Genomic DNA, 17,009 nt, shown 5'->3' with positions numbered 1-17,009 from the left:
AGGGGGGGGGGGGGGGGGGATTAATTTATTTTAAAAAATCTCAGAAAAAATGCACTATTGTACCTAGTATGTAGTATTTTAGTTTAATTGATGTATATTTATTATATCTTTAATTGTGTATAGTTCCTTAAGAAAAAGTGATTACAAAAAAAAGACTAATGAAAAATGGACTGTTGTACACATTAATGTCGATATGGTATTTTAATTTTTTATTCATGTATTTTATATTGTGCTGTAGTATTGTGTTGCTAGCTTAGCAACATCCTAACATGACTGATATCCTGTATTGGAATCAGTCGTTGGTTTGTTGGTCTATTTGCAGGTTTTAGTAGGGACCAGTTTAGGCTGGTTTAAACAGTTTTTCAGCATAGCTGTAAGTCTCTGTTGAAGACTGCAATTTGTGTGCAGTATGCAGTTGCAGTCTATCTAGAGCAGGGGTGCCCAACCCTGCTCCTGGCGATCAACTGTCCTGTAAAGTTCAGCTCTAACCCTAATCAAACACACCTGATGCAACTAATTAGGGTCTTCAGCATCACTTAAAAATTAAAGGCAGGTGTCTTTGATTAGGGTTGGAGCTAAACTTTGCAGGACAGTCGATCGCCAGGAGCAGGGTTGGGCACCCCTGATCTAGCGCATTCCTAATCAGTCTGTTTCATTACGGGTGCTTCCTTTGTAGGCGGCAGACATGAAGCCTGCTCGCTAGGCTGTGAGACAGAGAGTTGCACAATCTATGTTAGTTGCTGAAGAAGATTTGATGCTTATTATTCAAATAAACAACATGAATATGTTCCTGTTCCTGGCTTTCTGACAGCATGCTTGCCAATCCCAGAATTAATAAAGAAATAAAGTTCAGAGAATTAAAGTGATATTGTCTGGCAGAGCATCATCCAATAGAGGTGCAGTTTCTTCATAATGTAATGCTCTTCTGATGTTTTCACAGACTCACCGCACCTGTCGTGTCTGTGTGTGTTTGCATCATGGCAGGTGTTACACGTTCGGGATAGGCCAGGGGGCGTGCAGAAGGCTGGTTTTAGGACTGGCCGCTGTTTCCAGAGGCACAGCTGAGTTCCTGGCAGAAGGAGAACGACTGCAGCCCAAGGTCCTCATTTCCTATGACATATTTATCTTCCAACAGCCTGCTATTTTGAAAATCACCGCAAAGCAATTACAGCAGCCACGTAAATTGTGGAGTGTCCAAATGTATTAGCAATTAACAAATGGTTTTGTTTAGTCAAACATGAGTTAGGATAATAATCATAGCTGACATGCCTTCTCTCCCTGGTGTTTAATACTAGCATCTATATTTCCCTGTTTTATTCTATAGACTGTGCTCTCTTGATTGAAACACTAGGTAGTGTTTGACCTGGCGGTTATTTGTGTCTTTGGCAGATGATTAAGTCACTGAAGAAGTCCATGACATCAGTACTGACTGACATCTCCATTGAATGGCTGTATCCAGAGACAAAGGAGATCCTGCTCTCTCCAGTCGGGGCGACCTGTCTGTTCCCTGGTGACCGGCTGATTGGATACAGCGTGGTCTGTGATACCTCCAGATATCACTCCAACCCCAAATCAGTAAGTCATCCATCCATCCATCTACAATTATTATACTATATTTTTATATTATTAATATACAATAATATTAATATAGATAATTATAACTAGCAGTAGTAGTAGTGGTAGTAGTGTTATTGTCACGGCTGTGTCGAGGAAGGCACACGAGAACGATGATAGAATTAATATGTAGTTTAATAACATCCAAGATGAAGATAATCCACAGAGAATGAAGGGTAGACACACACCAACACAAACGTAATACCGGACAAAGAAACACTGAACAGAATGCAACTTATATGGAGAATGTAAATGAGGATAATTACTAGACACCTGAACATAATTACACAATCATCAGGAGACAGAAACTAGGTCACACAGAGCACATGGGAAATGAAAACAGTCCTGGGGTGTGACAGTTATAATAGCATTAGTATTATTTAGATAATGTTATTTTAAAATATACTGTATTTTGTTAATAATAATAATCAAAGTCAAAGTCTGCTTTATTGTCAATTCTGCCACATGTGCAGCACATATATACAGAGAATTGAATACATTAATAATAATGTATTATGATTTATAAATAAATAATAATCTATTTTAAATGTATAAATGTATTAATTAGTTATATGTAATGTTTTTGTTGTATTATTAATATTATTTAGATAGATAATGTTGTTATTTGAACTGTATTTTCATATAATATCAAATAAAAACAACAATAGTTAATCTGTAATTATTATACTGTTTTATACTATTTATATTAACAAAAATAAAAATGCTAATTAATATTATTGTGATAGTTACTGTTTTCACATTCACTGTATTTTAATATTACATCAAATATACACTTATTATTATTATTATTATTTAGAATATATGGTTATTATTACAAATATATTGTATTACGATGTATTAATTATTAGTTATGAATATGTAATATATATTAATATTATTTAGAAAGATAACATTGCTATTATTTGAAAATATGCAGGATTTTTTTATATAATATCAAATAAAAACAACAATGATTACGTCTTTAATTGTTTACATCTTTAATTAATTTCTGTACATTTCTGCCATATGTACATTAATTGACAGTCACCACTGATAAGCTACCACTAAATATTGTAGAAACTTAATTTGCTGTAAAGTTGCTTTGCAATGATTTGTATCGTGAAAAGCGCTATACAAATAAACTTGAATTGAATTAATCTGGAATTATTATACTATATTTCTATACTACTACTTGTAATAATAATAATAATAATAACAATAATAATAATAATAATAACAACAACTTTCTATACTACTACTTGTGATAATAATAATAATAATAATAACAATAATAATAATAATAATAACAACAACAACAACAACTATTATTATTATAGTTGCTGTTTTCACATTTACTGTATTTTATAATTACATCAAATATACACAAATTATTATTATTATTTACATAATATTGTTATTATTTGAAAATATATTGTATTTTGATGTATTACAATGTCATATATATATATATATATATATATATATACTAGTGCTGTCAAACGATTAATTGCAAGTAGTAGTAGTGGTAGTAGTGTTATTGTCACGGCTGTGTCGAGGAAGGCACACGAGAACGATGATAGAATTAATATGTAGTTTAATAACATCCAAGATGAAGATAATCCACAGAGAATGAAGGGTAGACACACACCAACACAAACGTAATACCGGACAAAGAAACACTGAACAGAATGCAACTTATATGGAGAATGTAAATGAGGATAATTACTAGACACCTGAACATAATTACACAATCATCAGGAGACAGAAACTAGGTCACACAGAGCACATGGGAAATGAAAACAGTCCTGGGGTGTGACAGTTATAATAGCATTAGTATTATTTAGATAATGTTATTTTAAAATATACTGTATTTTGTTAATAATAATAATCAAAGTCAAAGTCTGCTTTATTGTCAATTCTGCCACATGTGCAGCACATATATACAGAGAATTGAATACATTAATAATAATGTATTATGATTTATAAATAAATAATAATCTATTTTAAATGTATAAATGTATTAATTAGTTATATGTAATGTTTTTGTTGTATTATTAATATTATTTAGATAGATAATGTTGTTATTTGAACTGTATTTTCATATAATATCAAATAAAAACAACAATAGTTAATCTGTAATTATTATACTGTTTTATACTATTTATATTAACAAAAATAAAAATGCTAATTAATATTATTGTGATAGTTACTGTTTTCACATTCACTGTATTTTAATATTACATCAAATATACACTTATTATTATTATTATTATTTAGAATATATGGTTATTATTACAAATATATTGTATTACGATGTATTAATTATTAGTTATGAATATGTAATATATATTAATATTATTTGTGTGTGTGTACTGTATATGTATATATAAATACACACACATGCATGCATATATTTAAGAAACATATGCTATGTTTATATATTAAATATATATATATAATATAACTAAGGGGGTCTGAATACTTTCCGTACCCACTGTATATATACTAAAAACACAACAATGCTTAATCTGTAGTCATTATACTATATTTTTATAGTACTACTCTTTCAGAATTATTAAGAATAATAATTTTATTATTTACAGTCATCATCTGAAAATACTACATTTTGATATATTATAATATCACATATATGAAAATATAGGCTTTTGTATAATAAGTATTATATTTTTTTGTATATCATTTTTGTTAATGCAAATATAGATTTTAGAGCAAAACAAAAAGGTCTCAGACGTCTTTTCTCTGCTGTAACAGGACAAACGGAGGCGGTACAGCATGATGCGTTCCAACGAGTCGGCCAGTTCAGTGTTCTATCACTCTCAAGAGGAGGATGCTGGGAAGGTTTCTGACGGTCAGGGGCCGCACAGGGACAATCAAGTCGGCTCGCTGTTTGACGGTTGCCAGGAGACCATGTCCGAGAGCAGTCCTGTTGCCACGGAGCAAGACATTATGGGTAAAGTACAGATCTATACAGGGTAAACTTGTATTTAAAAAGTAGTCCATACAAGATACAGAATTTTCGTTTTTGGATTTTTCAACTATTCCTGATGTCTCCTGATGAAAGAGAGGTTTCTTCATGAAGTCAGCAAACATTAAGATAAATTGAGAGAAAAGTAAAGAGAAAATTAGACAAATTTTTTTTTTTTTTTACACAGGAACTGACATAGCCACCTCTCCGCGAAGACGTGCTTACAGCACCAATCAGATTGTAGATTACAACCCCATGAAGAAGGCCTACACCCCTAGTGACCCCAGCTCAGTGGTGGGCAAAAACCCTCTTAGAAGAGCAAAAGTTCAGGAACTCATAGGACAGACACATCCTGACCACGGAGCTCAGTGGAAAATGGACTACCAGGTTGGTAAACGCTAAACCATAAGGTTTGAAACGTGCAACACAAGTATGTGAATACAGAAGCTTTTTGCTATGTAGGATTTTGTGCATCACTGCATTGCAAAATGTGTCTGAAAATTGAACCTACTTTGAGCTTCAGACTGCGTTGAAATTTGAACATAATTTGAAGTTGTTAAACTACAGTACACTGCAAGCTACAGACAAAAAATAACTACTGCAAGTACATTGGAGCTACACAGATTATTATACTACCCCATTTAATCATAGCTGATGTTTACAGCGTGGGGTTTTGTACTAATGAACACTCAATACATAACTCAAAAACATTGGTGAATAATTTTTGTGAATCAGTTCATTAAAATGACTCTTCCAAACAAACAATTTGACTGGAATGAATCAGACTTTCCTGAGCTACATATGAAATAGGACCATTTAGGATGAACCGATTCACTAGAAAGAATCAGATTTCCCAACACTACATACTGTATAGTATGAAAGCGAAAGAACCATTTAGGATGAACTGATTCACAAGAATGAATCAGATTTCCCAACACTACGTACAGCATGAAAGCGAGAGAACTGTTTAAGATGAACCGAATCATTTGAATGAATCAGATTTCCCAACACTACGTACAGTATGCAAGACAAAGAACCATTTAAGATGAAGTGATTCACTAGAATGAATAATAGTGTAAGACATACAGGAGAGAGAACTGTTCAGAATGAAACAATTCACTAGAATGAATCAGATTTTTCCGCACTATGAGATTAAAAAAAAATCGTTTAGGATGAACCAGTTCACTAAAATAAACCAGATTTCCCAGTACCATATGAGAGAACTGTTCAGAATGAACTGATTCACTAGAATTAATCAGATTTCCCAATATAAAAGAGGGAGAATCATTTAGGACAAAGCACTTCACTATAATGAATTACATTTCCCAATACCACATACAAGAGAGAAAACCTTGCAGAATGGTCTTATTCACTAGAATGGTGATTCATAAACATAATGTGTCTTTTTTTTATGAGTGATAATATCTTACAATATATATCCTGAGTAAGCAATAAACATCATAACTTGGTAATAATCAGTAAACATTTGTATCTGGAATCCCCTTTGTGCATGTGTGTGTTGACACAAAGCAGACGGCTTCTATTTAGGAAGTAGTTGTTTTCCTCAGAAGAAATATCTGTAGGCAGCCTTCGCCGTGCCATCTGCTATAGCCCAAGCATCTGCTATGATATGAGAAGAGCTGCATGGATTCATCTGTTTGTTCCAAAGGGTTATTTGAACTCATTTCTGAGCTCTGTGATGAGAATGTAATTCAATCTTCTTACCGCCACGTCCACATAAATAGAGTTTAGTTCGCACAGCCAGCTGAAGATGAATTACAGTTCCCTGGACGATTAACCAATGGAAGAATGTGCATAAAGGAAATATGTTTTCAGTTGGACACTTTTGTGATTCGCACTCATGCGCTGAAATATAAATGCACCTTTGGAGTCCAGTGGGAGAAAAAAAGCTTGGCGGCCGTCACAAAAGATGTGCCAGTGTTTGAAAAGGGCTGAAATAATGAGGCCAAAAATATCCGACCTAGAGACATATTAGGATGTAATCAAGACCACAATGGAGAGGTGGGCATCCTTTGTGACTGATAATGATGGCTGCACTCATTTCATGCATGACAGTTGAGCTGAATGGCCGAGGAAAACCCTCTCCATTCACAACAGACCTCCTGAGGAGACTTAAAAATGCTTGTATGCTTATTGTATGGCAGCTTTCCTAATAGGCTACAGTACGTTTCTAGCTCTCTGTTTAGTAGTTGCATTGCTCAACATTTTTGGTGGCCAACCTGAAATATTTTTGTCAGGTTACCTACAAGGTGCTTGAGTTATAAAATGTAAAATGTAACATGAGTTTAATTGGGTTTATTCAAACCAATAATATTGATATTTATTATTTAAATAGTATTTATATATATATGTGTGTCTGTGTGTGACCCTGGACCACAAAACCAGTCATAAGGGTCAAATAGGACACTATTTGGCCGAGATACAACTATTTGAAAATCTGGAATCTGAGGGTGCGAAAAGTCTAAATATTGAGAAAATCGCCTTTAAAGTTGTTCAAATGAAGTTCTTAGCAATGTATATTACTTATCAAAAATGAAGTTATGATATATTTACAGTAGGAAATTTACAAAATGTCTTCATGGAACATGATCTTTACTTAATGTACTAATGATTTTTGGCATAAAAGAAAAATCTATAATTTTGACCCATAGAATGTATTTTTGGCTATTGCTACAAATATACCCCAGCGACTTAAGACTGGTTTTGTGGTCCAGGGTCACAAATATATATATATATATATATATTACTCCCAAAAGATAATTTAAAGTCATTGTTGTGTAAAGAATCAAACAAAAAACTAGACTAAAAACTTTTTTAAAAAGTAGCTTCAGCAAGAAATATTTAGTTTGATTCAACATAAAATGTATTACATATACTCTTTTGGACCATGAGGGTGAGTAAATGATGACAACATTTCTGGGTGGGTGAACTATACTTTGAATCATTTATTATTATTATGGAAATATGAAATTGTTTCATTAGTGAAATGATACTCTAAATAATAAACTAAAACTGCCTGTAGGTGGTGGTAAATGTCTTAATGATTAAGTCATCGAGTCATTTATTCATTCGATTCGTTCAAATGGCTGATTCACTCTGCGTTCCATTCGGAAGGGCTCATCTGTAATGGGGCTGACAAGATGTGAGACATGCGGATCCATGTGCAGGCTTTATTAAGCAGAGAGGTCAGAAACACAGGCAGGGTCGAACAAGGGCAAACAGGAATATGGCGGGCAAGACACAAGAATAATCCTAGGGCTAGCGAAGGTCAACGAATGGCGAACAGAGTCAAAAAAGGGGCAAGACTAAAGGGGTAATCCAGGAAAATAGGCGAAGATAAGAAACCGAGAAAAACAGGCAAGGAAGACTAGGCTAGGCTAGGAGTTTGACTGGAATGAATCAGACTTTCCTGAGCTACATATGAAATAGGACCATTTAGGATGAACCGATTCACTAGAAAGAATCAGATTTCCCAACACTACATACTGTATAGTATGAAAGCGAAAGAACCATTTAGGATGAACTGATTCACAAGAATGAATCAGATTTCCCAACACTACGTACAGCATGAAAGCGAGAGAACTGTTTAAGATGAACCGAATCATTTGAATGAATCAGATTTCCCAACACTACGTACAGTATGCAAGACAAAGAACCATTTAAGATGAAGTGATTCACTAGAATGAATAATAGTGTAAGACATACAGGAGAGAGAACTGTTCAGAATGAAACAATTCACTAGAATGAATCAGATTTTTCCGCACTATGAGATTAAAAAAAAATCGTTTAGGATGAACCAGTTCACTAAAATAAACCAGATTTCCCAGTACCATATGAGAGAACTGTTCAGAATGAACTGATTCACTAGAATTAATCAGATTTCCCAATATAAAAGAGGGAGAATCATTTAGGACAAAGCACTTCACTATAATGAATTACATTTCCCAATACCACATACAAGAGAGAAAACCTTGCAGAATGGTCTTATTCACTAGAATGGTGATTCATAAACATAATGTGTCTTTTTTTTATGAGTGATAATATCTTACAATATATATCCTGAGTAAGCAATAAACATCATAACTTGGTAATAATCAGTAAACATTTGTATCTGGAATCCCCTTTGTGCATGTGTGTGTTGACACAAAGCAGACGGCTTCTATTTAGGAAGTAGTTGTTTTCCTCAGAAGAAATATCTGTAGGCAGCCTTCGCCGTGCCATCTGCTATAGCCCAAGCATCTGCTATGATATGAGAAGAGCTGCATGGATTCATCTGTTTGTTCCAAAGGGTTATTTGAACTCATTTCTGAGCTCTGTGATGAGAATGTAATTCAATCTTCTTACCGCCACGTCCACATAAATAGAGTTTAGTTCGCACAGCCAGCTGAAGATGAATTACAGTTCCCTGGACGATTAACCAATGGAAGAATGTGCATAAAGGAAATATGTTTTCAGTTGGACACTTTTGTGATTCGCACTCATGCGCTGAAATATAAATGCACCTTTGGAGTCCAGTGGGAGAAAAAAAGCTTGGCGGCCGTCACAAAAGACGTGCCAGTGTTTGAAAAGGGCTGAAATAATGAGGCCAAAAATATCCGACCTAGAGACATATTAGGATGTAATCAAGACCACAATGGAGAGGTGGGCATCCTTTGTGACTGATAATGATGGCTGCACTCATTTCATGCATGACAGTTGAGCTGAATGGCCGAGGAAAACCCTCTCCATTCACAACAGACCTCCTGAGGAGACTTAAAAATGCTTGTATGCTTATTGTATGGCAGCTTTCCTAATAGGCTACAGTACGTTTCTAGCTCTCTGTTTAGTAGTTGCATTGCTCAACATTTTTGGTGGCCAACCTGAAATATTTTTGTCAGGTTACCTACAAGGTGCTTGAGTTATAAAATGTAAAATGTAACATGAGTTTAATTGGGTTTATTCAAACCAATAATATTGATATTTATTATTTAAATAGTATTTATATATATATGTGTGTCTGTGTGGACCACAGGACCACAAAACCAGTCATAAGGGTCAAATAGGACACTATTTGGCCGAGATACAACTATTTGAAAATCTGGGGTGCGAAAGTGCGAAAAGTCTAAATATTGAGAAAATCGCCTTTAAAGTTGTTCAAATGAAGTTCTTAGCAATGTATATTACTTATCAAAAATGAAGTTATGATATATTTACAGTAGGAAATTTACAAAATGTCTTCATGGAACATGATCTTTACTTAATGTACTATTGTGTGCTGTATGTAAAATGAGTGTTACCTTGGCTTTATTTGAAATATATATATATATATATATATATATATATATATTACTCCCAAAAGATAATTTAAAGTCATTGTTGTGTAAAGAATCAAACAAAAAACTAGACTAAAAACTTTTTTAAAAAGTAGCTTCAGCAAGAAATATTTAGTTTGATTCAACATAAAATGTATTACATATACTCTTTTGGACCATGAGGGTGAGTAAATGATGACAACATTTCTGGGTGGGTGAACTATACTTTGAATCATTTATTATTATTATGGAAATATGAAATTGTTTCATTAGTGAAATGATACTCTAAATAATAAACTAAAACTGCCTGTAGGTGGTGGTAAATGTCTTAATGATTAAGTCATCGAGTCATTTATTCATTCGATTCGTTCAAATGGCTGATTCACTCTGCGTTCCATTCGGAAGGGCTCATCTGTAATGGGGCTGACAAGATGTGAGACATGCGGATCCATGTGCAGGCTTTATTAAGCAGAGAGGTCAGAAACACAGGCAGGGTCGAACAAGGGCAAACAGGAATATGGCGGGCAAGACACAAGAATAATCCTAGGGCTAGCGAAGGTCAACGAATGGCGAACAGAGTCAAAAAAGGGGCAAGACTAAAGGGGTAATCCAGGAAAATAGGCGAAGATAAGAAACCGAGAAAAACAGGCAAGGAAGACTAGGCTAGGCTAGGAGGCTAACGAGGGCTCTGTAGTGTAGCTATCAAACTGATAAGTGCTAAACAATACTCGGCAGAGGGAAGGGATAAGAGTGAGTGTTAAATAGTGAGTGAGTGATATGAAACAGCTGGGTGCAATCAGTGCTGTGTGCAATTAGTGAACCAGCTGTGCGCAATCAGTGCAATGAATGATGGGATATGTAGTCCGGGATGATATGCAACAGTGTGTAGTGCGAGAGTCAGTGAAAATGGAAAGGGTGACCTCTGATGGCTAGCAGACGGAAGTTCATGGACCGGATTCGTTACATCATCCCTATGCCCTAATCCCTTCAAAGGGTTTACCCTCCGGAGTGAGAGCTTCGAAGGGTTGAAGGGTGTAACAAACAACTGTTTCTTGAAGTGCCTTTCTGCGTCATCATCACGTGCCCACACAGAGGCACCGTCATCATGCAAAGAATCTGCGCAAAGGATCATGGGAGCCCGAAGTGTCCATCAGTTGTACCGTTCGAAATTCATCATTCCGAAGGGCCCTTTGAAGTGGCCAGTTTTGAGCACTTCGGTTTGGAACGACCCTTCAATATGTAGGCCATGATTGTTTTCACTCCGAAGTGCCCTTCAGAGGGCGATAGGTCCCGTTTGGAACACACAGTCATTCAGGAGTGTAGTAATTGGTTCTCTTCATGAATGGTCCATTGAATCATTAGGCTTCTTTGACTTGAAGCGGATCATCACCATCAGATCGATCGGTGTGTGACATCAAAGTATCGCGAGAGCGATTAGAGCAGACAACTCTGCATGCTTTTGGCCCTGTCCCAAATGGCACCCTAAACAAAAATGACAAATGGGACTTAATGGACACGCGCACGCGGCGGCCATTGTAAGTCCGCAAGACCAAAAGTACACATGAAGTGTTCCATTTGGGACAGGGCCTTTGAATCGCTCTCGCGGTACTTTGATGTCATAAACCGATTGATCTGTGTAGCACCGCTTCAAATCCAACGAGCCTAATGATTCACCCAATTCATTCAAAACGTGGAATAAGAAATGAAATGCAGCTGCGTGTTGCTCGGAGACGAACAGTTCTGCTTTGTCTTTATATTTTCGTTGGCAAAATTGAGCAAAACAGACAACATGCGTCTAAAATAACACAATATTAAGTTTTTATTTATTGAACTGTTAGACTATAAGATCAGTATCACATTTGCACTCGTGTGATATTGCACTTATCGCTTGTGTGATATTGCTGTAAACATGAGACAAAAACTCAAACAGGGGCATTTTTGCACCCTATCTTGAATTTTAGGGACATTCTAACTACGTTCTCTAGGCTCCATCACGCAGTGAGTTGTTGTCCTGCCTCATATTTGTCAATCAGCTGTACGAAATGTCGGGGTGGGGCAAGTGCGTTAAATGCGTTAGTAGTTTTAACACTTTATTTTTCACCGTAATTAATTAATCTAATTAACGCGTTAAATTTCCAGTCCTAATAATAACATATTTTAACATATTTAAATAATTTAAACAATTAAGTATTTATTTACATTTACATTGTCATTTAGCACATGCTTTTATCCAAAGCGACTTACAAATGAGGACAATGGAAGCAATCAAAATCAACAAAAGAGCAACGATATACAAGTGCTATAACAAGTCTCAGTTAGCCTAACGCAGTACACGTAGCAAGGTTTTTTTTTATTATGTAATAAATAAAAAGAAAACAGATACAATAGAAAAAGAATAGAGCAAGCTAGTGTTAGAGGCCTTTTTTGTTTTTTATTAATTTTATAATAAAAAAACAAATAGAATACAAAAAGAACGGAGAAGCTAGTGATAGTTTTTTTTTTAAAGAAAACAAGCAGTAAATGAATAGAGTGCAAGTCTAAAAGGGGCAAAGTTTTTTTAAAGAATAGAATTAGAATAGAGAGTGCTAGAGTTAGAGGATCAAATAAAGTTGGAAGAGATGTGTTTTTAGCCGATTCTTGAAGATGTCTAAGGACTCAGCTGCTCTGATTGAGTTGGGCAGGTCATTCCACCAGGAGGGAACAGTTAATGTAAAAGTCAGAGAAAGTGATTTATTTAATTGAAATATTAATAAATTAGCAATTTTTTCATGTTAGTTGTCGCATTCCTCAACATTTTGGGTTGCCTTGTCAGGTTACCTAAAAATGTGCTTTATGTGGTAAAATTAATTAAACTGGGTTTATTGTTATTTTTATTTATTATTTAAATAGTATTATATAAATATGAGCATATTTAAATAATATAAACAATTTATATAAACAAAATATTTATTTTAGAAATATTATTTAATAACCAATACTTTGTTCCATGTTGGTAGTGGTATTATAATATTCTGAATATTGGCATATTTAAATTATATTATTATTTAAAGCAGTATATTATTATATAAATTATATAAAGCAGTACTTTTTCCATGTTGATAGTAGCATAGTATAATTTGATTTAAATAATACAAACAATTAAATATGTATTTAAATATTAACATATTTAAATGATATAAACATTTAAATATTTATTTAAATATTATTTAACAAGCAATATGTTTTCATGTTCGTAATCCTCAACATTTTAGTTCCCTGTAACATTTTTATCAGGTTACCTAAAAATGTGCTTCATGTGCTACTTGAGTTAAATTGGTCTTCAAAATGTAATAAATTAATAAAATATTATTATTTAGTATCCAAATACTATCATTTGAAAATTAACATATTTAAATAATCAAAAAAATATTTATTTAAAAATAATTATTTAAATATGATTTAATATGATTTTTTAAAGTAATTTTTTGAGTAATTGCTCATTCCTCAGCATGCTGGCTGACAAAATAATGACACGTCCTGTATTTATCGCTCCTATTTCATGATATTGTTTCTCGAATTCAATGAGTTAAGTGATACTTCTGCATTGCTGACACCCTGCCAAGAGACATATTGGACATCCAGACACTTGTGTTCGTCGTCCAGGGTACAATTAGTTCTATGACAACTGTGACAAAATTCTTGATGGCTACAATAACATTTCCAATGTCACGCTCTTTGAAAGGAGAGAAGATATCAATAGTCCGGTTGACACTTGGCACTGCAAGCAATTGCCCGTGGAAATCTTATCAAAAAGGGAGTGAGAAATATTACAGATTAGCTACAGCAATAACAAAGAGTCCTTGATTTCCCCTCAATGCATGCAATAATGACTTTAATGGTCCTTATTAGCTCTTCAGCAGGCATACATTTTTCATTAACCAAATTGCCATTAGACCCAAGTGAACAGAGAGAGCCATGGCTGTAGGAGCTGGCATGGTTACGCCGACTCAAAGAATCATTGTGCTCATAAACTCCCTCTACATGAGGTGGAATAAATTAGATTTCCATTCATGTTGCTTTCATGCTGGAAAGTACAATAGAAATGATGCATGATATGTACAGGCATAGAAACACATTCAGACTTGTTAGCATTAGTGCCATTACTGTGGGACTGTGATTTTTCTTTAGTTCAGGAAACAAGTAATGAACATTTATAACTGTCCTAATGCCATGTCCATACGTTGATGGGTAAAAGATTTTGTCAGGTTATCTAAAAATGTGCTTCATATCATACTTATGAGTTAAACTGTCAAAAAATTCAAAAGTCAAAATAATAATATGAATATAATAACTATAATAATAATATATAATATAATATATGAATAATATTATTAATTTGTACGTTTATTATTTTATTTTATTTATATATTTTGTTCATAATATTTTTAATTAATGTAATTATTTTTTAAATATATTTATTCAGTAATGTTTCAAAATATTAACTACTAGTCAAATGTTTGGAATAATTTTTTATTTTATTAATTTTTTTTCTGGAGAATTATGTGACACTGAAGACTGAAATAATGATGTTTACAAATATATTACATTTTAAAATATATTAAAATTGTAAATTGCAGTAATATTTCAAGTTTTACTGTATTTTTCATCAAATAAATGCAACGTTGCAGAGCAAAAGAGACTTCTTTCAAAAACATTGAAAAAAATCTTAATTATTCCAATATTATAGTATTATGTAAATGTTAATATTTAAATAATAACATTTACATTTTATTATTTGAATTTATTTATTTATTTATTTGTTTTTTAAATATAATTTACATGTTAACATTAAAATAACATTTGTATTTTAATATTATAGTGAAATTAAGTTTATAGTTTTATTTTTAAATCATTTTAAAAATAGGCAAATTAGGCATGTTAAATCATTCAAAATATATAGCATAATATTTAATATGCCTATATTTATAATTGTTATGAGTGATAAATGTTTGATATTATAAACCTATTTTCTATTTGTCTTGTATTGTTGTACTTTTTCCCCCAATAAATTAACTTGCTGCATTTTTATGCACAAATACACACAGCTCTCTTAAAGGGAAAGCAAGTTTCAAGAGACATTTGAGTGCTCTTAGAAGATTAAATATTTGCCATAATCTATAACCGTGCCTGAGTTATTGCTAGATGATGATCTAAATCTTAAAAATAAATTAAAATAAATTTTTTTAAATTGCAAAAACAATTAAATATTGAATATTAGAAGATAAACGTCTACATCAAATGTGCCATTTTAAACTAGGTAATTCAAGTACAGTGGCATCTCAGAATGAGCAAAAGGAAATTAACGTTCTTAGAATTGACAAGACGGTTGACCCTGAGTGGTCAGCTAAATATCTACAGTGGATCTAAAATATGAATAGTTAATTATAACTAGTTATGGTTAATTATTCATATTTCCCATGAGCTGATCCGCTACAGGACTAAAGAACTGTTGCTCATTTCTCCATCAGCCACAGTTGGCCAGCCTGTGTGCCACATCCTCAAGAGGACGTCCCATAACTGCTCACAAACCTCTAGCGCAGCAACCAGAGGGTCTCCAGGGGGAGTCCAAGGTGGATCAGACCCATCCCAGCCCAGTCGTGGAATACGGCTCCAGGTCTTCAACTGACAGCCCTTCTTTAGGCAGCACCGGCGATGCAGGTTGGTCTTTCACTACAGTCCTTAAGTATGAGAACAAAGACATCAATTTCTGATGCATAATAATCTTAGCGCTGCTTGGGCTCAGAGTTAAGCCGGCTTTTAACACTGTAATTTAAATACCCATAATCAGCTGCACAGTAGGGGGCATAGAGGCACTTGACGTTATACACTGAGCGCTGACTGAGAAACCACTCCTTAATCTGCTAATAAGTTGTAGATGTAAAATCTTTATATATAAAAAAAATAAAGTTAATTTGTGAATTTGAGTTTTTCTTATTTCTTACTGCTCTAAACATTTTTCATCAGCTGGATATCACTCTTTGTTGAGTGTTGTGAGGAGTAAAAACTATTGAAGGTCGTACTGACATTTGTACACTTTACAAAAGTTTAAACTCCAAGTATTCAAACCTGGTATATGCATGGACTTTTCCGGAAATCTCTATAAAGCAATTTTTAGTTTGGAATTTTTACATTTTGAAATTCGACTGGAAAGATCGATGGAAAAATCAAAGAAATTCAATGGTCAAAAAATGTGGGCAAGATAATTTGATAGATTGAAAAATGTTTTGTCCATTTTGCTCACTGAGGCTGCATTTATTTGATTAAAAATACAGTAACATTTTGTGAAATGTTATTCCTTTTTAAAATACCTGTTTTCAGTTTTTATATATTTTAAAATGTAATTTATTCCTGTGATGCAAGCAAAGCTGAATTTTCCCGTCTTTCTTCAGTGTCACACGATCCTTCAGAAATCATTCTAATTTGCTGATCTGATGCTCAAATTTTTTTTCTTATTATTATCAGTATTGAAAACAGTTGTGCTAAACTGTGAGATTTTTCTCAGGGTTATTTGGTGAATACAAAGTTCAAAAGAACAGCATTTATTTGAAATCTTTTGTGACATGTAAATGATCATTTTTGATCAATTAAATGTGTCCTTACTGAATAAATATATATACATATATAAAAAAAAAAAATCATACTGACCCCAATCTTTTGAACAGTACTGTACTGTAAGATGATATGAGTTGCCAATAAATTTATGCAGGCGCATCTCAATAAATTAGAATGTCGTGGAAAAGTTCATTTATTTCAGTAATTCAACTCAAATTGTGAAACTCGTGTATTAAATAAATTCAATTCACACAGTCTGAAGTAGTTTAAGTCTTTGGTTCTTTTAATTGTGATGATTTTGGCTCACATTTAACAAAAACCCACCAATTCACTATCTCAACAAATTAGAATATGGTGACATACCAATCAGCTAATCAACTCAAAACACCTGCAAACGTTTCCTGAGCCTTCAAAATGATCTCTCAGTTTGGTTCAATAGGCTACACAATCATGGGGAAGACTGCTGATCTGACAGTTGTTCAGAAGACAATCATTGACACCCTTCA

The 17,009-nt window shown here is 33.6% G+C and overlaps 1 protein-coding gene across 1 annotated transcript in view; it reads left to right on the top strand.

Annotated features, from left to right (window-relative positions):
• The first annotated feature begins 269 nt into the window (after positions 1–269).
• LOC107563127 (von Willebrand factor A domain-containing protein 5B1-like) overlaps positions 270–17,009 on the top strand; it is a 30,997-nt gene continuing 14,257 nt past the window's right edge. Inside the window, exons 1-6 of the mRNA XM_016247918.1 lie at positions 270–302; positions 941–1,099; positions 1,390–1,575; positions 4,387–4,585; positions 4,788–4,987; positions 15,420–15,609. Of these exons, the coding sequence (XP_016103404.1) occupies positions 270–302; positions 941–1,099; positions 1,390–1,575; positions 4,387–4,585; positions 4,788–4,987; positions 15,420–15,609 (967 nt within the window). The remainder of the gene's footprint in view (positions 303–940; positions 1,100–1,389; positions 1,576–4,386; positions 4,586–4,787; positions 4,988–15,419; positions 15,610–17,009) is intronic.

Source organism: Sinocyclocheilus grahami, unplaced genomic scaffold (genome assembly GCF_001515645.1).
Source record: "Sinocyclocheilus grahami isolate Dianchi unplaced genomic scaffold, SAMN03320097.WGS_v1.1 scaffold858.1, whole genome shotgun sequence".
Taxonomy (NCBI): Eukaryota; Metazoa; Chordata; class Actinopteri; order Cypriniformes; family Cyprinidae; genus Sinocyclocheilus; species Sinocyclocheilus grahami.
This window is presented reverse-complemented; position numbering and strand designations above follow the sequence as displayed.